The sequence below is a fragment of the Spodoptera frugiperda genome, chromosome 26 (genome assembly GCF_023101765.2).
Source record: "Spodoptera frugiperda isolate SF20-4 chromosome 26, AGI-APGP_CSIRO_Sfru_2.0, whole genome shotgun sequence".
Lineage (NCBI taxonomy): Eukaryota > Metazoa > Arthropoda > Insecta > Lepidoptera > Noctuidae > Spodoptera > Spodoptera frugiperda.
In genome coordinates, this window is record NC_064237.1 from 3,967,605 (window position 1) to 3,989,342 (window position 21,738).

General features: G+C 34.4%; 5 protein-coding genes and 1 pseudogene across 15 annotated transcripts; 2 read left to right on the top strand and 4 right to left on the bottom strand.

The window, feature by feature from the left end:
• LOC118264702 (uncharacterized) lies at positions 1-6,712 on the top strand. Of its 11 annotated transcripts, none has more exons than XM_050704811.1 (5): positions 1-302; positions 2,848-2,917; positions 3,160-3,335; positions 3,556-3,728; positions 3,990-4,303. In XM_050704811.1, exons 1-5 carry the CDS (start codon positions 204-206, stop codon positions 4,186-4,188), a joined length of 717 nt encoding a protein of 238 aa, XP_050560768.1. In that variant the 5' UTR covers positions 1-203; the 3' UTR covers positions 4,189-4,303. The 11 variants fall into 11 exon arrangements, with proteins under 11 accessions (XP_050560768.1, XP_050560774.1, XP_050560775.1 ...); XM_050704817.1 differs by lacking the exons at positions 3,160-3,335; positions 3,556-3,728; positions 3,990-4,303 and adding exons at positions 5,617-5,792; positions 6,009-6,181; positions 6,445-6,712 and having other exon boundaries at positions 6-302; XM_050704818.1 differs by lacking the exons at positions 2,848-2,917; positions 3,556-3,728; positions 3,990-4,303 and adding exons at positions 5,739-5,792; positions 6,009-6,181; positions 6,445-6,712 and having other exon boundaries at positions 9-372; positions 3,160-3,281.
• Positions 6,713-6,941: 229 nt separating this feature from the next.
• Positions 6,942-8,733, top strand: LOC118264703 (uncharacterized). The gene is made up of 4 exons (XM_035577304.2): positions 6,942-7,374; positions 7,555-7,730; positions 8,212-8,384; positions 8,467-8,733. Exons 1-4 carry the CDS (start codon positions 7,206-7,208, stop codon positions 8,663-8,665), a joined length of 717 nt encoding a protein of 238 aa, XP_035433197.2. The 5' UTR covers positions 6,942-7,205; the 3' UTR covers positions 8,666-8,733.
• A 1,070-nt stretch (positions 8,734-9,803) lies between these two features.
• LOC118264337 (uncharacterized) lies at positions 9,804-11,511 on the bottom strand. Its single transcript, XM_035576815.2, has 4 exons — positions 11,241-11,511; positions 10,958-11,148; positions 10,494-10,666; positions 9,804-10,108 (listed from the first exon to the last, which is right to left on the bottom strand). The coding sequence occupies exons 1-4, from the start codon at positions 11,407-11,409 to the stop codon at positions 9,910-9,912; spliced, it is 732 nt and encodes a 243-aa protein (XP_035432708.2). The 5' UTR covers positions 11,410-11,511; the 3' UTR covers positions 9,804-9,909.
• A 610-nt stretch (positions 11,512-12,121) lies between these two features.
• LOC118264475 (uncharacterized) lies at positions 12,122-13,521 on the bottom strand (annotated as a pseudogene).
• A 1,792-nt stretch (positions 13,522-15,313) lies between these two features.
• Positions 15,314-19,845, bottom strand: LOC118264347 (uncharacterized). Its single transcript, XM_035576826.2, has 8 exons — positions 19,600-19,845; positions 18,812-18,987; positions 18,324-18,499; positions 17,834-18,030; positions 16,779-16,955; positions 16,368-16,549; positions 15,873-16,045; positions 15,314-15,527 (listed from the first exon to the last, which is right to left on the bottom strand). Exons 1-8 carry the CDS (start codon positions 19,766-19,768, stop codon positions 15,329-15,331), a joined length of 1,449 nt encoding a protein of 482 aa, XP_035432719.2. The 5' UTR covers positions 19,769-19,845; the 3' UTR covers positions 15,314-15,328.
• Positions 19,846-19,989: 144 nt separating this feature from the next.
• Positions 19,990-21,036, bottom strand: LOC126912550 (uncharacterized). The gene is made up of 2 exons (XM_050705135.1): positions 20,556-21,036; positions 19,990-20,006 (listed from the first exon to the last, which is right to left on the bottom strand). The coding sequence occupies exons 1-2, from the start codon at positions 21,034-21,036 to the stop codon at positions 19,990-19,992; spliced, it is 498 nt and encodes a 165-aa protein (XP_050561092.1).
• Between the last annotated feature and the right edge of the window lie 702 nt (positions 21,037-21,738).

Below are 21,738 nucleotides of genomic sequence, written 5' to 3' on the forward strand. Positions count from 1 at the left end.
AATGGGATGGCTAACAACAGAATTACTCGAAACATATTTGACCGATAAGATTACAAGCAATGTTTTATTTATATACTGATACAAATACAATGGGCTCCAATTGTGTCGGTATCTTCAGTATTCAGTACACTGTTCTGGTGATAGCAGTTCTTTCAACCTGCTGAACAAACAATTCATTTAATTATTAAATATTATAAGTCACAATGTCTCAGCCTCTCAAAGTGTGGTCAAAATTCTCAGTAACCAAAAAAGATGGCAGTGTTCTCAATTTACGTATTGTGGATATGCCAGAAGATCCGGAGGTAAAAGAAAAAGTAATGGAATGCTTCTTCGAGTATTTTGTAAAAGAAGAGTGCACATATAAAGCATCAGGTAAGTCATCCATGGATTTAATTGTTTTTTAGATTTTAATAAAATTAAAAAATAGTTTTAAGCCATGCTAGAGGCTCATAATCATGCAGCGCGACAATCGCCGCGTCGTATGTTGCGGAATGCTGCTCATGAATATGAGCCTCTAGCACGGCTTGAAGGAGAGTAGCAGCGCGACAATCGCCGCGTCGTGTGTCGCGGAATGCTACTTCGTGAAACAGTCACTAGAGTAGACCGACAACATAATAATTATTTTAGTACGTCTCATGAAAGTTATAATAAGACCATCATATAATTATTCTCTTTCGTATTTAATTTTAGGAGTTCCAGAAAGTGAAGAATCAATGGAAGAATTAAGGGGAGCCTTTGAATATATGGTCAGCAGTCAAACGCCAGTGTTCAGCGTTTGTTGCTTAGACAACGGAGAAGACCAGATTAACGAGGTGATGGGAGCATCACTAATGATGTATATGACAAGGGAAGAGGCAGAAAAGAAGGTAATCAAATAAAGAACTGAACTATCAAATGTAGAACATATAAACATTGTATCATTTCATCATCAGAACAGCAAATACAGGATTAGTTCAGGTTCTAATCTACGAGAAAATGAGAATTTATAAGAACCGAACAACTCAACAATACTTTGCTTAACTTTAAAACAATTCAAACAATAAGTAGTACATGAGCAGGTGTAAAAGATGAACGAGTTTATGATAATATATTCGTTACAATATTTCAGTTAAAATTCGAGACAAAAGCATTGCAGAAACTTGTTCAGATGGCAGAAGATTTAGCAGAGATTTACGATGATATGAGAGCATTCAATTTAGATCCTTACCTCCTCGACAGAGGGATAGTTGTGCGCCCGGAGTACAGAGGCCTAGGAATAGCACAGGAGCTTCTTAAAGTCAGGTTTGTACTTATCTTAGTTAATCCTACCAAGCATAAATGTATGCATCAAAGTTCAGGAAGTAAAATTTCCTAGTTTAAGTCAAGTTCTACATTTTTACGACAAAAATTTCAAAATGTAATTTTAATTTAATGCACTAATTAGTATGAAACCCACCTTTAGGTACTTTATAATACAATTCAGGGAAACAACCGATATTGAATTGATTGAATAAATCTTCTTTGTTAATGTTTCTAGGCGACTCATCAGCAAGGAGTACGGTATACCAATCAACGGAGCCTGGATGACGTCATACGGCACACAGAAGGCTGCGGAGCGTGATGGCTGGGAGACTGTCTGCGAGCTCCAGTATGAGGACTTGGAGAAGAAGTTCAACGTTACATACGGGAGACATCCACCTTCCACGAAGTTTATGATCGCCAGAATACCAATTTAAATGTTTATTGTTTTGATTAAACCGTTTTATAAAAGCGATCATTAAAATAATGTTATAAGGATCTCTAGAATAGGTACCACTTTCGTATAATATACTTAGAGTACCTATATACAAGATCCTTCTTCTTTACTACATGTAATATTTTTTTTGTTTCGTTGGGTTTTCATATCAAACCTTCTCAATGTTAATTAATATGATATAATATGATATACATATTCATGAGCCTCTAGCATGGTTTGAAGGAGAGTAGCAGCGCGACATGCGCCGCGTCGTGTGTCGCAGAATGCTGCTCATAAATATGAGCCGTTCAGTCGGTTTAGGGTGATTGAGGGACAAACTTTCACATTTAGGTATAACATTAGTGTGATAGGCCTATCACACTAATGTTACATATAGTGATCTAATCATAGAGTGTTCTGATCTCAAATCTAATCTATATATTAATACGTGATGCAAAAACTTTGGACCGCTTTTTACGAAAATTGCGCGGACGTAGGAGCATAAAATTTGGTACATTTATAGTTTATGTGTAGGAGAAGTGGAGAACGCTAATATTTTTCAAAAATAATGCTTATAAAGTACATTAAATCAATAAATAAAACATTACACACACATGCATAGTATCTGATCGTATTTGACAAAACGTCAAAATTAATAGACATTGCGATGATATTCTGACGTCTCATATGAATAGAGTTTTATAAAAGAGTTTGTTTGAGTTTGAGTTAAATAAAAATTATCCTTGAACGTATGTTAAGTGGTATTGTAAATTAAATCGTATATGGTCGAAGTTCGACCACTAGGCGACCACTAGTATGTAGTTAAAATAGTATACGATCGATTGAAACAAATATTGATGCTTAAAATGAGATGGCTAACAACAGAATTACTCAAAACATATTTGACCGATAAGATTACAAGCAATGTTTTATTTATATACTGATACAGTACTCAATACACTGTTCTGGTGATAGCAGTTCTTTCAAACTATTAAACAAATCATTCATTTAATTATTAAATATTATAAATCATCATGTCTCAGCCTCTCAAAGTGTGGTCAAAATTCTCAGTCACCAAAAAAGATGGTAGTGTTCTCAATTTACGTATTGTGGATATGCCAGAAGATTCGAAGGTAAAAGAAAAAGTAATGGAATGCTTCTACAAGTATTTTGTAACAGAAGAGTGCGTATATAAAGCATCAGGTAAGTCGTCCGTGGTCAATCAATTTCAAAATCATAAAGGTTTTTAATTGATTGTACCATGGATTTTCATTAAAAGTTTAATGGTTTAAAAAAATGGTTCAAGAAATTTCAAAATTGATTTTAATTAAATTTCACGAACATCATCATCATTATAATTTTATCGGGTTATTCACGTAACTGTTTGACGAGGAACTTGACTTACGAAAGTCATATTATTATTCCTTTTTCATATTTTATTTTAGGAGTTCCAGAAAGTGAAGAATCAATGGAAGAATTAAGGGGAGCCTGTGAAAATATGGTCAGCAGTCAAACGCCAGTGTTCAGTGTTTGTTGCTTAGACAACGGAGATGACCAGATTAACGAGGTGATGGGAGCATCACTAATGATGTACATGACAAGGGAAGAGGCAGAAAAGAAGGTAATCAAATAGAACATATAAATGTAGTACTCTCACATCAGCAGAACAGCAAATACAGGATTAGTTCAGGTTCTAATCTACGAGAAAATGAGAATTTATAAGAACCGAACAACTCAACAATACTTTGATTAACTTTAAAACAATTCAAACAATAGGTAATATATGAGTGTGTAAGATGAATTAATTTCTGATAATATAAGTATTCGTTATAATATTTCAGTCAAAATTTGAGACAAAAGCATTGCAGAAATTTATTCTAATGGTAGAATATTTAGCAGAAATTTACGATGATATGAGGGCATTCAATTTAGATCCTTACCTCCTTGATAAATGGATAGTTGTGCGCCCGGAGTACAGAGGCCTGGGAATTGCACAGGAACTTCTTAAAGTCAGGTTGGTCACCTTAATTTATCCTACCAAAAAATGCATGCATGAAAGACCGGAAAGTAAAATTTCCTAGTTTAAGTCAAGTTCTACATTTTAACAGTTATTATCATACTAAGCAAATTTGTTTTACGACAAAAATTTCAAAATGTCATTTAAATTTAATGCACGAATTAGTATGAAACCCACCTTTAGGTACTTTATAATACAATTCAGGGAAACAACCAATATTGAATTGATTGAATAAATCTTCTTTGTTAATGTTTCTAGGCGACTCATCAGCAAGGAGTACGGTATACCTATCAACGGAGCCTGGATGACGTCATACGGCACACAGAAGGCTGCGGAGCGTGATGGCTGGGAGACTGTCTGCGAGCTCCAGTATGAGGACTTGGAGAAGAAGTTCAACGTCACATACGGGAGACATCCACCTTCCACGAAGTTTATGATCGCCAGAATACCAATTTAAATGTTTATTGTTTTGATTAAACCGTTTTATAAAAGCGATCAATAAAATAATGTAAAACTTTCGTATAATATACAGAGTACCTACATACATGATCCTTCTTTTTAATTACATGTAATATTTTTTTTGTTTTCATATCAAACCTTCCCAATGTTAATTAATATGATATACATTTATTCATGAGCCTCTAGCATGGCTTGAAGGAGAGTAGCAGCGCGACAATCGACGCGTCGTGTGTCGCGGAATGCTGCTCATGAATATGAGCCTCTAGCATGACTTGAACCTAGTCGAGTTCCTCGTCAAAACATTACATGAGTATGCCGATAACATAATAATTAATTTAGTATGTCTCACGAAAGTTACAATAAAATTATATTATTTCTGTATAACAATTGTCATCAAAATCCGTTCAGTCGTTTTAGGGTGATTGAGGGACAAACTTTCACATTTAGGTATAACATTAGTGTGATAGGCCAGTGATGTGAAATGGTTACATTCATTATCACTCGTAATAGGTTTAGTAACTAAAGTTATAGGTTATCGGGTTAAAGGATATCAAAAGTTCTAGGTTAGCCAAAAACCCCATGCATAGTTCGCAGATAAGTCAATGGAAGCTATCAAATTCGTTATGTGGCAAAGAATAATTAGGTTTTTGGGGAATTGGCATATTTAAGTCCAATAAAAAACGGATAACTTTATTCCAATATGAAATAATACAAATAGATTACATCTTAATAGTATTTTCTTGATAGTAATGAACGAAAAATTCTGATCTCCAATCAAATATGTAGTTAAAATAGTATACGATTGATACAAATGATGCTTAAAAACGAGATGGCTAACAAAAAATTACTCAAAACATATTCGACCGATAAGATTACAAGCAATGTTTTATTTATATACTGATACAAATACAATGGGCTGTAATTGCGTCGGTACAGTACTTAATATACCGTTTTGGTGATAGCAGTTCCTTCAACCTGCTGAACAAACAATTCGTTTAATTATTAATTAAGTCACCATGTCTCAGCCTCTCAAAGTGTGGTCAAAATTCTCAGTAACCAAAAAAGATGGTAGTGTTCTCAATTTACGTATTGTGGATATGCCAGAAGATCCGCAGGTAAAAGAAAAAGTAATGGAATGCTTCTTCGAGTATTTTGTAAAAGAAGAGTGCGTATATAAAGCATCAGGTAAGTCGTCCGTGGTCAATCAATTTCAAAATCATAAAGGTTTTTAATTGATTGTACCATGGATTTTCATTAAAAGTTTAATGGTTTAAAAAAATCGTTCAAGAAATATCGAAATTGATTTTAAAAAATTTCACGAACATCATCATCATTATAACTTTATCGGCTTATTCACGTAACTGTTTGACGAGGAACTTGACTTACGAAAGTCATATTATTATTCCTTTTTCATATTTTATTTTAGGAGTTCCAGAAAGTGAAGAATCAATGGAAGAATTAAGGGGAGCCTTTGAATATATGGTCAGCAGTCAAACGCCAGTGTTCAGTGTTTGTTGCTTAGACAACGGAGAAGACCAGATTAACGAGGTGATGGGAGCATCACTGATGATGTACATGACAAGGGAAGAGGCAGAAAAGAAGGTAATCGTATAGAACATATAAATGTAGAACCGTTACATCAGCACAACGGCAAATGCAGGATTAGTTCAGGTTCTAATCTACGAGATAATGAGAATTTATAAGAACCGAACAACTCAACAATACTTTGCTTAACTTTAAAACAATTCAAACAATAGGTAATATATGAGTGTGTAAGATGAATGAATTTCTGATAATATATTCGTTATAATATTTCAGTCAAAATTTGAGACAAAAGCATTGCAGAAATTTATTCTAATGGTAGAATATTTAGCAGAGATTTACGATGATATGAGGGCATTCAATTTAGATCCTTACCTCCTTGATAAATGGATAGTTGTGCGCCCGGAGTACAGAGGCCTGGGAATAGCACAGGAGCTTCTTAAAGTCAGGTTGGTACTTACCTTAATTTATCCTACCAAGAAATGCATGCATGAAAGACCGGAAAGTAAAATTTCCTAGTTTAAGTTAAGTTCTACATTTTGACAGTTATTATCATACTAAGTAATTTGTTTTACGACAAAAATTTCAAAATGTAATTTTAATTTAATGCACTAATTAGTATGAAACCAACCTTTCGGTACTTTATAATACAATTAAGGGAAACAACCGATATTGAATTGATTGAATAAATCTTCTTTGTTAATGTTTCTAGGCGACTCATCAGCAAGGAGTATGGTATACCTATCAACGGAGCCTGGATGACGTCATACGGCACACAGAAGGCTGCGGAGCGTGATGGCTGGGAGACTGTCTGCGAGCTCCAGTATGAGGACTTGGAGAAGAAGTTCAACGTTACATACGGGAGACATCCACCTTCCACGAAGTTTATGATCGCCAGAATACCACTTTAAATGTTTAAAATAATGTTATAAGGTATAAGCTGTTTGTATAATGTTATGCAATTATACCTATATAAAATAGTGAATGGTTTTCTTATAATGTGTTCTGCCTAACGGGTTACCGGCGCCGGCTGGAAAAGCAGGAGTAGGAACGGGGTAGTTTTTAGTTAGTAAGAATCTGACACTCACTCTCGCCTTGCCCAAGGCAGGAATAGTCATTGGATAATTTGTCCTGATTAAAAAATACCTCTGTGAGTGATAAACCCTGAAATCCTAGAATTCTTGAAAAGGCTAAAATCCGTATCTTATTTTACATACTTAATTCAGGGTTAGCTACGTTTTTTTTTTTTATAATAGGCTATTTATCTCACAAGACAGGTAATAACGTCTATAACAATTAATGACCTTAACGCTTACTGATAAGATTGTAGTTTGCTCACAAAATTCTTTCTTATTTCTCATTCATTTATTTTCTGAGTTTGTTAGAAACCGCTTGAAAAAATTAAAATCTTCAAGGAAAAAAGTTATTTAACGAAAAACGTTGTTCTTTAATGTGAATTAAAAAAAAATCATTATGCCTCAATGCAGTAAGGTGTGGTCCAAATTCTCAGTGACTAGGAAAGATGGCAGTGTTCTAAAATTACGCATAATGGATATGCCTAGAGATCCCGATGTACTAGAAAGAGTACGAAATATCAACCTTAAGTACTTTGTACCAGAAGAAAGTATCCTGAAGGCAGCAAGTGAGTTGATTCATCATCATCATCAGCAATGATTAACACCGAACATTCGATTTTGTATGAAAATGGCGCCACCATTCGTGCTGAAGTCCGACTCATAATAGGCCTTAATTTTACTTATGTTAATTGTCATAGTGAAAACTAATCACTTAAAGAAAGGTAATGTGCATTTACTTGTTGTAGGAGTGGCAGAAAGTGCAGAAGCAATGGAAGAAATAACTGAGTTCATAATAAGCGTGTTAAATATGGAACATCATCATATTGTTGTATGCTGCTTAGAAGACGATGATGGTCAGATCAATGAAATTATTGGGTCCTCAATTATGGCTTTAACTAGGAAAGATGATCCGAAACCAGAGGTAGGTAATAAAAATTTGAAAGGAGTATATAAAAATTTCATTTTTTAACTGATGGTAAGCAATCGCCGCCGCTCATGGACAACCGAAACTCCAGAAGCGTTACAATTGCGTTGCCGGCGTTTGGGGGTTAAGAATTTAAGGGTTGATGGGGAATCTTATTTACCATTGTTTTTTTTTTGAGTAAGATGTATAAAACTGACCATTGTTAACAAACTGTCTGACTGACGGACAGATAAGTTGTATCTGAATTGGAAATTATTACTTCCTCATTATTCTCATCAAATACTATACTAGTGTTAGTTCATTGTTAAAATTGTTGCTTTTCCTACATCGACGATTTGCTGGCATTGCTGCTCTTAGCATGTTATGGATCACCGTTTGTAAGATTCAGATTTATCAGAAGGCGTTACTGCTCTTTTAGTCAGCTTTTACAATGTCGCCATTTTTGTATATTCTTTTCTACGCTGTTGTTATATTTCAGGGAGGATTCAAGTCGAAAGAATTAATGAAAGTCGCGGAGATAATGGACGCTATGAACGAAATTTATGATGAAGTGAAAGTATTCGATTTAGACCCCTGCTTCAGTGATAGGGGGCTTGTTGTATGCCCTGAGTACAGGGGCCTTGGGATTTGTCAGGAATTACTCAGAGTCAGGTAAGTATTGTATTAATATTCATTTCTTCGTGGCTTTCATCACACATCAACATCTCACTTTACTTACTATTGATATTTCCAGACGTCTAATTTGCAAGGAACACGGCATACCTATCAACGGAGCCTGGATGACGTCATACGGTACACAGAAGGCTGCGGAGCGTGATGGCTGGGAGACTGTCTGCGAGCTCCAGTATGAGGACTTGGAGAAGAAGTTCAACGTTACATACGGGAGACATCCACCTTCCACGAAGTTTATGATCGCCAGAATACTAATTTGAAATAAAATATAATTATATCTAATATGTACTTTAAATACCTACATACATGATCCTTTTTCTTTACTACATGTAATATTTTTTTATTTTTTTTATTATTTTTTATTGGTATTACCTACCTTTATTTGAAATAGTGGTCATTTGGCTGTTGTTGAATACATTAAGCTTAATGTCTTTTTTACCTTCAGATTTTCATTATTACAATTGACAGTTATTCAAAACGTATTTTCTACGATTATTATTTTTATATTATACTTGCAACCATAAACTTGCAAGATGGAGGTCCATTGTCGAAAGAGACATCATATTTCTTCCCAAATTCATCATATTGTATTTCAGCCACAGTTTCGCATCCATCTCGTGCAGCAGCACCATGCGTTGCTACTCCAAATTCTTTACATACTAATCGTCTGAAACAGACTTTTAGCTATTAGCACCGCTCATGGATACCCACAACACCAAAGTTGCGTTATCGGCTTTCGGGGATGAATGTCGGATCTTTGCAAATTTTGGGGTAGTTTTAAGGTATTCTCAGTAGATGTGTGTAAGTTCTAAATTATTAATATCGAAAAGTTAAATAAAATAAAGATAAGAAAAGATACAAAATTTTCTCCTAATCTGATTTTCAATCATTCCTGCGCAAAGCCAAGCCTCCTGTACTTGCGGATTGGGGAGAAAGAAGGAAGAGAAGGAGAAGGAGAAGGAGAAGGAGAAGGAGAAGGAGGAATTTCTGAAACATACTATGTGAAATCCCAAATGCTACTAGTCTTTTCCTTATAGATGTATTGACTTAGATAATATTATTCTGTATCCAAGATACATTTATCTAATCGCTTGCACGTGGTGATCATTTGTATAATCACTCTTTAATTTAATTCATACCAACTAACATAAGTTATTTTTTAAAATCTGCTTATCAAGCATGAGATTGTCACATATTCTATTCTGTAGCTTATACAGATCCAGTAATACCCTGTCACGGTTTGTTCATGTTGAAAATGGTGAAGTCTTATCGAGTTACAAGAATGGATATGCAGACTTTATTCATAGCTCCATAGAATTATATAGGGTATTCATAAAGTGGATTTTTCTTTTCAATTTAATTGGAGTTTAGGTTGAAGGATTGAAGTAAAACAGTATGAAAGTATCGTATTTTTATGTTTTTACTATACAGTGTGATAACATTCACGCTTTTATTATATTATCATTAAGAATGATTTTCTAATGGCACACGCGTACCATAATTTTTAAAGCTCTACTCTAGCAATCATAAATTTATTGGTAGGCGGAAATTTCTCATAGGTGACATTGAATTTCTTCTCCAAGTCTGAGAACTTCAGCTCACACACTGTCTCCCAGCCATCACGCTCCGCAGCCTTCTGTGTGCCTGGTGACGTCATCCAGGCACCAGTGATTGGTATACCGTACTCTTTGCAAATAAGTCGTCTGAAAAAAAAAATACAGTAACCAGTAAACGTGATATATACCGATAATGTAATGACATAAAACCAAAAAGGAAAATTCTTCAAATTATGTCATGATTGGTTTATTCAAATTCAAATTATTTACTTCAGATAAAAATCCATATGTGTATAGTAGAATAACTTAGTAAATTAAGTAAAATACTCAACCAAATAAACAGTTACACCAGTTGAATGGTTGCAATTGGTAGATAAGTGTCTGAAAACACATTCAGGATGCCTTTGGGAGAGGATCGCATACGCAACAGCATGTAAGCACATCGCTTTTAGGCTACAAAACTGAGCTAAACAACCTGATAGGTCAGCTGCTAGGACATAAACATGTATAAGTTGAAAAACTAGTAACCAACCTGATTCTAAGAAGTTCCTGAGCAATACCAAGGCCCCTGTACTCTGGACACACAAACACACCTCTACAAATGAAGTATTGATCTAAATTGAATGCCCTCATATCGTCGTAAATCTCTGCTAAATCTTCTGCCATTTGAGATACTTTGTTCAATGCTGCTGCGTTGAAGACGTGCTGAAATAAATAATGGTGAAGTATTAATAAATGCTGCTGTTTTATGTAGGTTGAACAGTTTTCTACTTGGCCTACAACGCATTTGGGATAGCTCTGGTGTTGGAGATGTACCTTGGCCACCTACCCTACGTTGCTCGTTTACCAGTAGCAGACTGTTTCTGCTATTAAAATTTACGTACAAAATTGGACAGAAATGTGCAAAATTTGTGGTATTTTTTTTTAATATTATTTATATTTGAGTCTAGAACTGTGTTTAGCAATAAGTTAGCGTATAGTTACAATTACTCTTACCTTTTCTTCTTTTTCTGCGTCTGCCTTTGTTTTGTATATCAGTATTGATCCACCAATCACGTCATGAATCTGGTCATCTCCAGTATCTAAGCAACAAATGCTAAACTCTATTTTTTGTTGGCTGCTGGGATCCATCCCATAATCAAATGCCATCCTTAATTCTTGCATAGCTTCTTCACTATCTGGAACTCCTAAAATAAAAATTTCAAATATAATATAAAGTTATGGTTCGCAAAAAAATTATATAACTAAATGCAATGAAAATATAATAAAATAGACTTGCCTGCTGCTTTGAAGGTACGTTCTTCTTTTATGAAATAATTAAAAAAGTTGTCCAGGGCTTTTTCTATGATCTTTGGATCTTTGGGTATGTCCACAATACGTAAATTGAGAACACTGCCATCTTTTTTAGTGACAGAGAATTTGGACCACACTTTAAGGGGCTGAGACATGACGATTTTAGTTCACAGTTTATTAAAAAGTTTGCAAAGAACTCTGAATATATTGCTATCACTAAAACAGTGTAATGAATACTGCCACAATAACAGATTGTAGTATCTGTATGAGATTATAAGCAGAACTGTACTGTAATCTTATCTGTCAAAAATATTTAGTCTAAATCAGTAAGTACTGTCGTGAGTCATATCTCGAAGAAATCTTTGTAAAGTATTTGTGAATCTGTCTCAACATGTCATATCACCATCTATTTCGATTCGTAATTTTATTTTGTTGTAATAGATAAAAACTTATATTTGAAAGTAATTTATTGATAAAAGTATCGTTCGATTTATGAATTGTATTATCTAATAGGCTTACTTACTTACGTGTGTTTGATAAGGTTATTCGACTAGTTTCAAGGCGTGCTAGGGCCCATAATCACTTACGTGAATAAATTGACGTACCTACTATGGCATGTGTTGTCCTTTCTGTTGTAAAAAGGTATGTGTACAAATAATAATAAATAAACTATCAGATTCGATTAGTTTCAAGAAATGCCGTCAAATGAACAAGTTGGCTTAGCAACCACGACTCACTTCGGTGGCTGCTCGTGCTGAATTAAAATATGTAAATAAATAAAATACATTGTAAATTTATCATAATTTTTTTCTACAAATAATAAGAGTATGTACAATAAAGCATGCGTTTAAAATATAAATAAATAAATAAAGAAAATAGTTTTATTTCAATAAAGTAGACTTAAATATGTTTTATTTACAGAGGTATTCTAGCGATCATAAATTTAGTGGATGGTGGATTTCTCGGGTATGTGACGTTGAACTTCTTCTCCAAGTCCTCATACTTGAGCTCGCAGACAGTCTCCCAGCCATCACGCTCCGCAGCCTTCTGTGTGCCGTATGACGTCATCCAGGCTCCGTTGATAGGTATACCATATTCCTTGCAAATTAGTCGCTTGAAAAAAAAAATACGCCAAAGATGTTAATGTCGGATTAAATTAAGTGCCAATTAGAGTATAACTTTGAGTGCCGACAGAGGACTGTTAAGGGCAAATTCTCCGCTAGCATGATTAAGGTATATTTTATTAAAAGGCTAGAGAAAAATTATGAAATTTTATGAAACATAATATGAAATATTATATATTTTATACTAACCTGACTTTAAGAAGCTCCTGTGCAATCCCAAGGCCCCTGTACTCAGGACGAGCCCCCTATCACTGAAGCAAGGGTCTAAATCGAATACTTTCACTTCATCGTAAATTTGAGACAAGCCATCCACTATCTCCATGAGTTTTTGCATTTCTTTTGATTTGAATATCAGCTGCAATAAATAAATATGTATGAAATTAAATTTAAGACTTTTACTTTGTTATTTATTAAAAAATGACACTATGGATTTGGGTCATACTACGAGTATCATTAGCTTAATGAGAATTATTTTATTCAGACAATGATGTAAATATAATTTTGTGCAATATTTTTGCAGTATTTTATTTACCTCTGGTGGTGGATCACTTTTCCTTACTAATGTCATAATAGACGTCCCTAAAACTTCAATGTTCTCTTCGTCTCCGTTATCGTAACAACAAACAACAACTTGTGGTTTCTCTTCACCCGCACTATTTAGTACAAATTCTGTTATTTCTTCCATCGCTTCTTCACTTTCTGGGACCTCTAAATTAAAAATAAAATCATTTAAGTAGCATTCATCTAGTTTGTTTTCATTCTTTTAGTTTTCTTTTATTTATTTATTTTAGTTTTCTTTTTATATTGTACATCATTTTATTTTTAACTCTTGGGACAGTAACGTCGGGAAAGGAAGAAATATGTATGTTAAGTAAAAAAATATATTGTGAATCAACTCACTTGCAGCAATAAAAGTATTCTCCTCAAGTACAAAATACTGAAGATAACATTGTAGAACAGTTTCCATCACACTTGCATCCAAAGGTAGTTCCACTGTCCGTAAATTGAGAACACTGCCATCTTTCTTGGTCACTGAGAACTTAGACCATACTTTAAGAGCCTCAGACATTTTGAATAATATGATTTAAATCGATTGTATTTTTAATAAATGTGTATTTTTGTTACTACACTCTCTTGAATGACTAACATAATGTTATAATTGTTGCTATTTTTTATTCATACATTTTTATAAGCTCATAATCTTATCAGTTAGATAAGGTTATTCGACCAACACATTAATTAAATATTAAGTCGGACTTGAAACTCCGCTTAAAACTGGAAGAAAGCTCGAACTACGCATTTATAACAATGGCAGATAGTTCAGTTACGTTCAATGTCCTTTATTGACCAGACATTAGTCAGAATCAATGTTAAATCTAATCTAATTGCCTGTGTTTCCCGAGAGCTACAACCCTGGAATATTTAAATCAAGAGTGAATAGGTTACTTCTAGGTAAGCGCGCTCCATCGTCGACCGCATCGTCGCTTCCCATCAGGTGAGATATACCAAGCGTGAACCTATAGTATAATTAAAAAAAAAAAATAAAAAAAATAATAATTTATAAATTAGACTTACAATTTTATTAAAAAAATAACTACAGTACTACTAATAATCGATATCAAATTTAGTTAAATAGTTTAAACAAAAAACCAGGGTATGTAACTTAAATTGACTACAAGAAACCATATTTAGAAGCTACGCAGCAGGACCACTACAGACAAATAATCATACGACTGATAATACACTTTTTCTACGATAGTACCGAAGCGCTCGGCCGATACCCAACTCAAATGATATGTACGAAACCATAGCGCGATCTAGATCCCAACGCCATCTATCGAGGATAAAGACAACTTGGATTATTTATTTAAATACTGTTTGGGCATGTTTGTTTGTACTAAAGTTTAATTTCTTGATATATTATTTTTTTCATACCTTTTTACTATTTATTTACTTTTTTCGATGAATTAAAACTAACATGAACCGAAGTCGTGTAACGATCCATAGAATTATCTATACTCCGTTAGAGCATTTTCTTTGTACTAACTATGTTTTATATAAGCTTTTTAATATTTATTTACTTTTTTTCGATGAATTAAAACATTAACATGAACCGAAGTCGTGTAACGATCGACATAGAATTATTTATAAATAAGTCTTATTTTTATTTTTTGATTTTTAAAATAAATATATTTATGATTTTTGTTTATAACTATATCTGACCAAATTTATCCGTCAAATTTGCGGAGATTAATGGTATAAATAGAATGTTACGTGATTTTTAATTTGACAAACTTTTTTATTTATGAACCGATTGACATGAAACAAACACTAAATGTAAATTTAAGCATCCCACAATAATTCGTGAAAACCGCATCCAACTCGGATCAGCCCTGAGATTAGCGCGCACAGACGAACAGACAAACAGACAAACAGACAAACAGACAAACAGACAAAAAAGTAGTTAATAACATTTTTGGGTTCGACATCGACTAACAATAACCCCTGCTATTTTTTTTATTTTTATTTTCAATGTACAGACAGCACTTTTCTACGTTTTTATTATATGTATAGATAAACGTGTATTTTCGCTACTATACGCTCTTGAATGACTAACATAATATTAAAATTGTTGGTAATGTTTTATTCATACATATTTATAAGCTCATAATCTTATCAGTTAGATAAAGTTATTCGACCAACACATCAATTAAATAAGTATATTAAGTCATTGACTAAATTCCGTCTGCATGGAAAATGATCAACTGGCAGTCAACTGGCAGATAGTTCACTTACGTTCAATGTCCTTTATTGGCCAGACATTAGTCAGAATTAATGTTAAAGATTTACCTTATTTGTACTAGCTCATCTATAATTGACTATGAGAATATACCTACGCATGAATGGTTAAAAAATAAGATATACATTTATAAAAAAATAAACTATTTATTTAAAGAGGTATTCTTGCAATCATAAATTTAGTGGTTGGTGGGTTTCTTGGGTATGTGACGTTGAACTTCTTCTCCAAGTCCTCATACTGGAGCTCGCAGACAGTCTCCCAGCCATCACGCTCCGCAGCCTTCTGTGTGCCGTATGACGTCATCCAGGCTCCGTTGATAGGTATACCGTACTCCTTACACATTAGACGTCTGGAAAAAGAAAATGAACCTGGGTCAAACTTATTAAACGTTGATCTGAGATTTTTATTTATTTACAGTTGATGATTAAAGAAATAAGGTTTTATATATTAACTTTAATAACAAAATAAGGAACTACACAGATACATACAATACGATGAAACATGTTGTATATCTTTACAAAAAATGTCGGTAACACAACATACGGCTATTATATGTTTTTACAATTTTAATTAAAAATATTTTTTGGGATCCTACCAAACTACTACACTAAATCTTTATATTGATAACTTACAAGACGCAATATTAAGTTTTAATATGAAGGACATTTTATAGTATAGAAATTATGATACTAACCTGACTTTAAGAAGTTCCTGTGCAATCCCAAGGCCCCTGTACTCAGGGCATACAACCAGCCCCCTATCACTGAAGCAGGGGTCTAAGTTGAATACTTTCATTTCATCGTAAATTTCCATTAAACTTCCCATTATCTCCATGAGCTTCAGACTTTCTTTCGATTTCAATTCTAGCTGCAATAAGTAAAAAAACAATCTTTAATGCTTTTATTACTAATTTTTTCGAATTATAACAATCGTGAACATTTGATTATACGCCATGTAACATTTAAACGACGTTACTCGACTATTTTCAAGCCACACCAAAGGCCCTTAAATAGCGGCAATGAGTTCATCAATAATTATGTGTAACCTAATTAATAACGGAATAATTAAAGGTCGTAATAGTGCCCAATGCAATCTAAAGAGTCGCGCTTACCACAACTACCCCAGTATTTTATAAAAGAGATGCTAGAGATATGTATGTAATTTTAAATCATATCTGTCTATTACCTACCTGTGGCGGTGGATTATCTTTTCTTACTAATGCCATTATTGACGCCCCTAAAACTTCAATGTTCTCATCGTCTCCATTATCAAAACAACAAACTACAACATGTGGTTCGCCGTCAGTTAGCACACTTCTGCTTCGTACGAATTCTGCCACTTCTTCCATTGCTTCTTCGCTCTCTGGTATTCCTGAAATTGAAATTGAAAATTACAATAAATATTGAAAAGTACAATAAATATTATAGTTTTCTATCGCTCTACCAACTTGACAAATTTTCTTGAAATTTTACATAAAATTTGTATTGCTTACTTGTATTGCTTATTAGCTGTTCTAGTAATATCACTCTGAATTGTGATGTATTTATAAAAAAACTTTAACAAAGTAACAATTAAAAGAAAATATTGTGAATCAACTTACTTGCTGCAATATAATTGGTCTCCTCGACCATAAAATAATGAAGGTAACATTGTAGTACATTATCCATTACACTTGAATCCAAATGTATTTGCACTGTGCGTAATTTGAGAACACTGCCATCTTTCCTGGTCACTGAGAACTTAGACCATTCTTTGAGAACCACTGACATGTCTAATAATGTAAATTAATTATTGTTTTTCAAAATGAATATTTGGTTTTATAATTATATACAATTGTGTACACAGTTTTGTACGACTTATAGTGTTACAAATATTACTGATTTTTTGATTTTGATACTTATTTATGAGCCCATAATCTTATCAGTCATAATCGTTTTTCAAAAGGATTAATATAAGTCTACTCTTGCGTAATACAAATATGTAATTAACAAAGTTTGTATACTAGACAGGGGATTTTCTTTGAACAAACACAGTGTGTTAATAAATAAATTTGGATTTAACTATAATGTTAACAACGAAGTCTATTTATTGCTTGTGTAAGCGTTGTTTATTTCAGTAACTGGTTTACATGATCGTATAGAAAAACAAATAATATTATCATTGAATTTCTTAAAAGGAGTTTAAAGTTAGGTCTGTAAATCGGGGATAACATCCTCTTTCGCTATTTATAATTGTTACTCTAACATTTTCTATTATGGAATAGATTGGCAAACGAGTAGACCTCCGGATCCCCTGATGATCCGCCGACCTTACACTTCATCACTAAATCTGATGAAAAGTGTTATAAAAATTCTTCTAATTTATTAACATATCAATTCATTTAGTGAACTTTTAAATCAGTTTTACCCACGTTGTAAAAGTAACCCGTATTGACTAGTATTTTGTTGAATATTATTGCTTTATTTTTCTTTATATGTATTTTGTTTTTACGTTTTTAAAATGTAATTACAAATGAGGGCTAAATCCGAAGAACACAACTTCACAAGAATCTGTTTTACACTGATTTATATTATGTATTAACTTATTAATTACGTGACGAATTAGGTACAATGTGTCATGATAAAAGTTCGTATTAAAACAAATGGCAAAATGATTAAAGTTGTATTCTAGCGATCATGAATTTAGTGGAAGGAGGTTCTTCAGCGTATTTCACGTTAAACTTCTTCTCCAAATCTGCGTGTTGGAGCTCGCAGACAGTCTCCCAGCCATCACGCTCTGCAGCTATCTGTGTGCCAATTGCTGTCATCCAGGCTCCGTTGATAGGTATACCGTACTCTTTGCATATAAGCCGCCTGGAAATAATATGTTAAATCTATTATATTGGGCTATAAAATTGTTGACAGGTAGGATTTTTTATATGGGTTAAGCCGGCAAACGAGCAGATGGATCCCCTGATGCTGAGTAATCGGTGCTATACCATACATGGATACCTGCAATGTCAAGTTAGATTGTTTTACGGCAGTTTTCTATGTCGTGGTATCACTCCATCGTATCGTTTGTGTTTGCACCGAAAGATAAAAAGAAATACGCGAAAAAGAGTTCATACTTAAAGCTTAACATAGTTAAACTAGCAATAAAAACTAACCTGGTCCTAAGGAATTCCTGAGCAATCCCAAGTCCTCTGTATTTGGGGTGCACACTGATACCTCTAGCGATTAAGCCGAGGTCTAAATCGAATACTTTCATTTCATCGTAACTTGCCACGAAGCCTTCCATCACTATTTCCATGACTTTCTCCATTTCCTTCGTTCTAAACTTAAACTGAAATGAATGAATAAGTATTATTACAAAATATTAATTTTACACTAACCAACCACGGTTAACCACGATGACTAGCAAAGTTTTTAGGAATATTGTACTATGTTTATGTTTGATATTTGTGTAATATATTGTGTTTGTGTGTACACGGAGTTTGGATTTGTAAGTGTGGTAATAGACTCACCTGACCGCTGTTACAAAGAACACATAGCATAACTGATACAAACTTTATGCCTAAAGTATCTTGCGGTTAATTTTTTTACGTTTGATGGGTCCACGTTTGAATTTTCATTGTATGTAAGGAATCGTGATTACCTCTGGGGTTGGGTCTTCTTTTCTTACAAACATCATCATTGAGCATCCCATAATGTCACCGATCTGATCGTCCTCGGTGTCGGAGCAGCAGATCACAATATGCATGGACTCCATATTCAACGCATGATTTTGAAATTCAGACATTTCTTGCATCGCTTCTTCACTGTCTGCTACTCCTAAATTAAATATAGTAAGTACCCTTAGTACGAGTTTGTTTTCCGTTGAACGAAAACGAAACGGGAGCACGTTCGGCTCTGATTGGCCGGCACGAATGAACCAACCAATCATAGCGCCGAACATGCCTTTGTTTCGATCTCGTTGAACGTAAAGCAAATCCATACTAAGGTCTCAGATATATATTTTTTAAGAAAACTGACCACACAGTTTATACTTTAGATTTATGATTGAAGAAAATTGTGACAATATATTCCTGGCCTCAAACGTTCGAATTAAATTAGAATTTTTAATTTAATCTGAAGAATGGGTCAACATGTAACAATTTACATTAGCAGCAGGTATGGCTGGTATAGTATTACTTTAGCAGGTATGGGCCGGCTCGACCATCAGTACCAGAGTCATCGGCATGAGAGTGAGGTTACCGGGACTCAATGCTTGCTCTCAACTGCAACTCAACTCCCAAAAACATAACAGGCCAACGATGCATTTGCAGTATTGCGGAGTCCATATGCGGAGCCGATAGTTTACCACCAAGAATTGATCCGACAGATCTTTTGCCGTCCTATCCCATTAAAAAAATACAATACAAAAACAATAAACGATCGACTTACCTGCTGCAACCATAGTATGTTCCTCTGGTACGAAATATGTCATAAGTAAGTCTAAAACTTTTTCTTGTACACTAGGAACTCTAGGCATTTCCATTATACGTAAATTTAGCACACTGCCATCTTTCCTCTTCGCTGAGAACTTTGACCACACTTTGGGAGACGCAGACATGTTGAATAATTTAAATTAATTACTTTGTTCGTGATGTTATTATTGCAATTGTAGACTACTGACTGATTTGGTGATAGTTTTAAAACATATTTATAAGGAAACAGACAATCTTATCAGTTATTTGCACGTCTCACGTATATATGATATTACTATAGATATTACAAGCGAATCATATAAATATTTAGGTACCTACGTAAAACAAGGTTTTTTTTAGTTTTATCTTAATCGGACTCTTTGTCTGTTGTCAATACATTTGTGATGAATCATATACAAATCATATTATTTTACAGTAGTAGTACAGTAGTGACATACACTAAATCACCCTAAACTACTAATTAAAAACTGGAGTTTTTGTTCAAATGTTTAGAACACTAAACTATTAATATACATACATACATACATAACCTCACGCCTGTCTCCCATGGGGGTAGGCAGAGACAATGGAACGCCAATTGCCACGGTTCTTACACACTTCTTTCGCTTCATCAACAGTCATTAGTCTTTTCATGCATGCTCGTCGGTTAAAGGTACTTTTAATTTGGCCCTTTTTTTAATATATCGCCAATCTGGTCGCTATATGTCCGTCTGGGGCGCCCTCTACCGACGGTCCCACTCATATTTGCCTTGTATACTTCTTTCGTAAATCTGTTTTCATCCATCCTTTCTACATGTCCAAACCATCGTAACATTCCCCTTTCAATCCTTGTCACTACATCGTCTTTCAAACCACACTTTTCTCTAACAACACTATTTTTTACTCGATCACTCAGTTTTACTCCACACATACTTCTCAAGGCTCTCATTTCCACCGCATTAATCCTGCTTTCATGCTTCTTCTGCCACACCCATGATTCACTACCATACATAAGTGTAGGTGCTAGTACACGCTGTATTACCGCAAGTCGAGCTTTGCTGGATATAATTTTACTCGACATTACAGAGTGTAAAGCACCATTGACACTATTTCCCGCTTTCACTCTCCTTTCAATATCTCCCTCACACTTTCCATCTCTCGTAAATAAAGAACCTAGGTACACAAACTCATTCACTTGTTCCAATTTTTCATCACCTATCATTACCTGGCATTCTGTTACTAATTCATTCCTTTCTATCACCAACACTTTCGTCTTGTTCACATTGACTTTCATACCTTTCCTTTCAAAGGCATCATTCATCACAGTGATCATTCGTTGTAGTTCTTCGGCCGATGAGGCAATAAGTACCTGGTCGTCGGCGTACAACAATGTTTTGATCACTGTGTCACTCATTCTTAACCCACACTCACCTACTTTCAAATCGTTCAAACAACTGTCCATGAATAAGTTGAACAGCCAAGGAGATGCTACACAGCCCTGTCTAACACCCCGATTAATGCCAAACCACTCCGTGTAGTCCCCATTTATCCTGACACAAGCACTCGAGTCCTTATATAAGGATTTAAGTGCCCGAATCAGGTGGCTATCCACCCCATACATGGCCAGAGTCGACCATAATTCATCCCTCACCACTTTATCGTAAGCCTTTTCGAGGTCAATAAAGGCACAGAAAACCCTTTGGTGTCTTGATAGGGCTTTCTCTGAAATGCACCTTAACGAAAAGACTTGATCCGTACATCCCATTCCCTTTCGAAATCCCGCTTGCACATCTCAGATTTTCTTCTCAGTCACATCTATCACTCTTTCAATCAATATCTTGGCATACAACTTTCCTACTAACTATGCTCAGGAGGCTTATATTACGATAATTTTTGCACTCCTGCTGTGATCCCTTTCCCTTATAAAGTGGCACAATTAAGGCCTTGGCCCAGTCTCCAGGCACACAACCGGATCGCCAACACTTATTAAAAAGTAGGTACAGCAGGCTTGCAATTACACCTCCGCCTCCTATTAGCATTTCAGTAGTTATCCTATCATATCCCGCTGCTTTACCTACTTTCAAACTCTTAATAGCACTCATAATTTCATCCATCT

Coding starts and splice junctions, on each gene's coding strand:
- LOC118264702 (XM_050704811.1), top strand. CDS start 204: ATGTCTCAGCCTCTCAAAGTGTGGTCAAAATTCTCAGTAACCAAAAAA. Junction 303..2,847: donor ATATGCCAGAAGATCCGGAG/GTAAAAGAAAAA, acceptor GAAGATTCGAAG/GTAAAAGAAAAAGTAATGGA. Junction 3,336..3,555: donor GGGAAGAGGCAGAAAAGAAG/GTAATCAAATAG, acceptor ATAATATTTCAG/TCAAAATTTGAGACAAAAGC.
- LOC118264703 (XM_035577304.2), top strand. CDS start 7,206: ATGCCTCAATGCAGTAAGGTGTGGTCCAAATTCTCAGTGACTAGGAAA. Junction 7,375..7,554: donor AAGTATCCTGAAGGCAGCAA/GTGAGTTGATTC, acceptor TACTTGTTGTAG/GAGTGGCAGAAAGTGCAGAA. Junction 7,731..8,211: donor AAGATGATCCGAAACCAGAG/GTAGGTAATAAA, acceptor GTTATATTTCAG/GGAGGATTCAAGTCGAAAGA.
- LOC118264337 (XM_035576815.2), bottom strand. CDS start 11,409: ATGTCTCAGCCCCTTAAAGTGTGGTCCAAATTCTCTGTCACTAAAAAA. Junction 10,667..10,957: donor ACGCAGAAAAAGAAGAAAAG/GTAAGAGTAATT, acceptor TATTTATTTCAG/CACGTCTTCAACGCAGCAGC. Junction 10,109..10,493: donor CAGGAACTTCTTAGAATCAG/GTTGGTTACTAG, acceptor TTTTTTTTTCAG/ACGACTTATTTGCAAAGAGT.
- LOC118264347 (XM_035576826.2), bottom strand. CDS start 19,768: ATGTCTGCGTCTCCCAAAGTGTGGTCAAAGTTCTCAGCGAAGAGGAAA. Junction 16,956..17,833: donor GATCGCTAGAATACAACTTT/AATCATTTTGCC, acceptor ATTAATTTACAT/TATTAGACATGTCAGTGGTT. Junction 15,528..15,872: donor CAGGAACTTCTTAAAGTCAG/GTTAGTATCATA, acceptor TTCTTTTTCCAG/ACGTCTAATGTGTAAGGAGT.
- LOC126912550 (XM_050705135.1), bottom strand. CDS start 21,036: ATGAGTGACACAGTGATCAAAACATTGTTGTACGCCGACGACCAGGTA.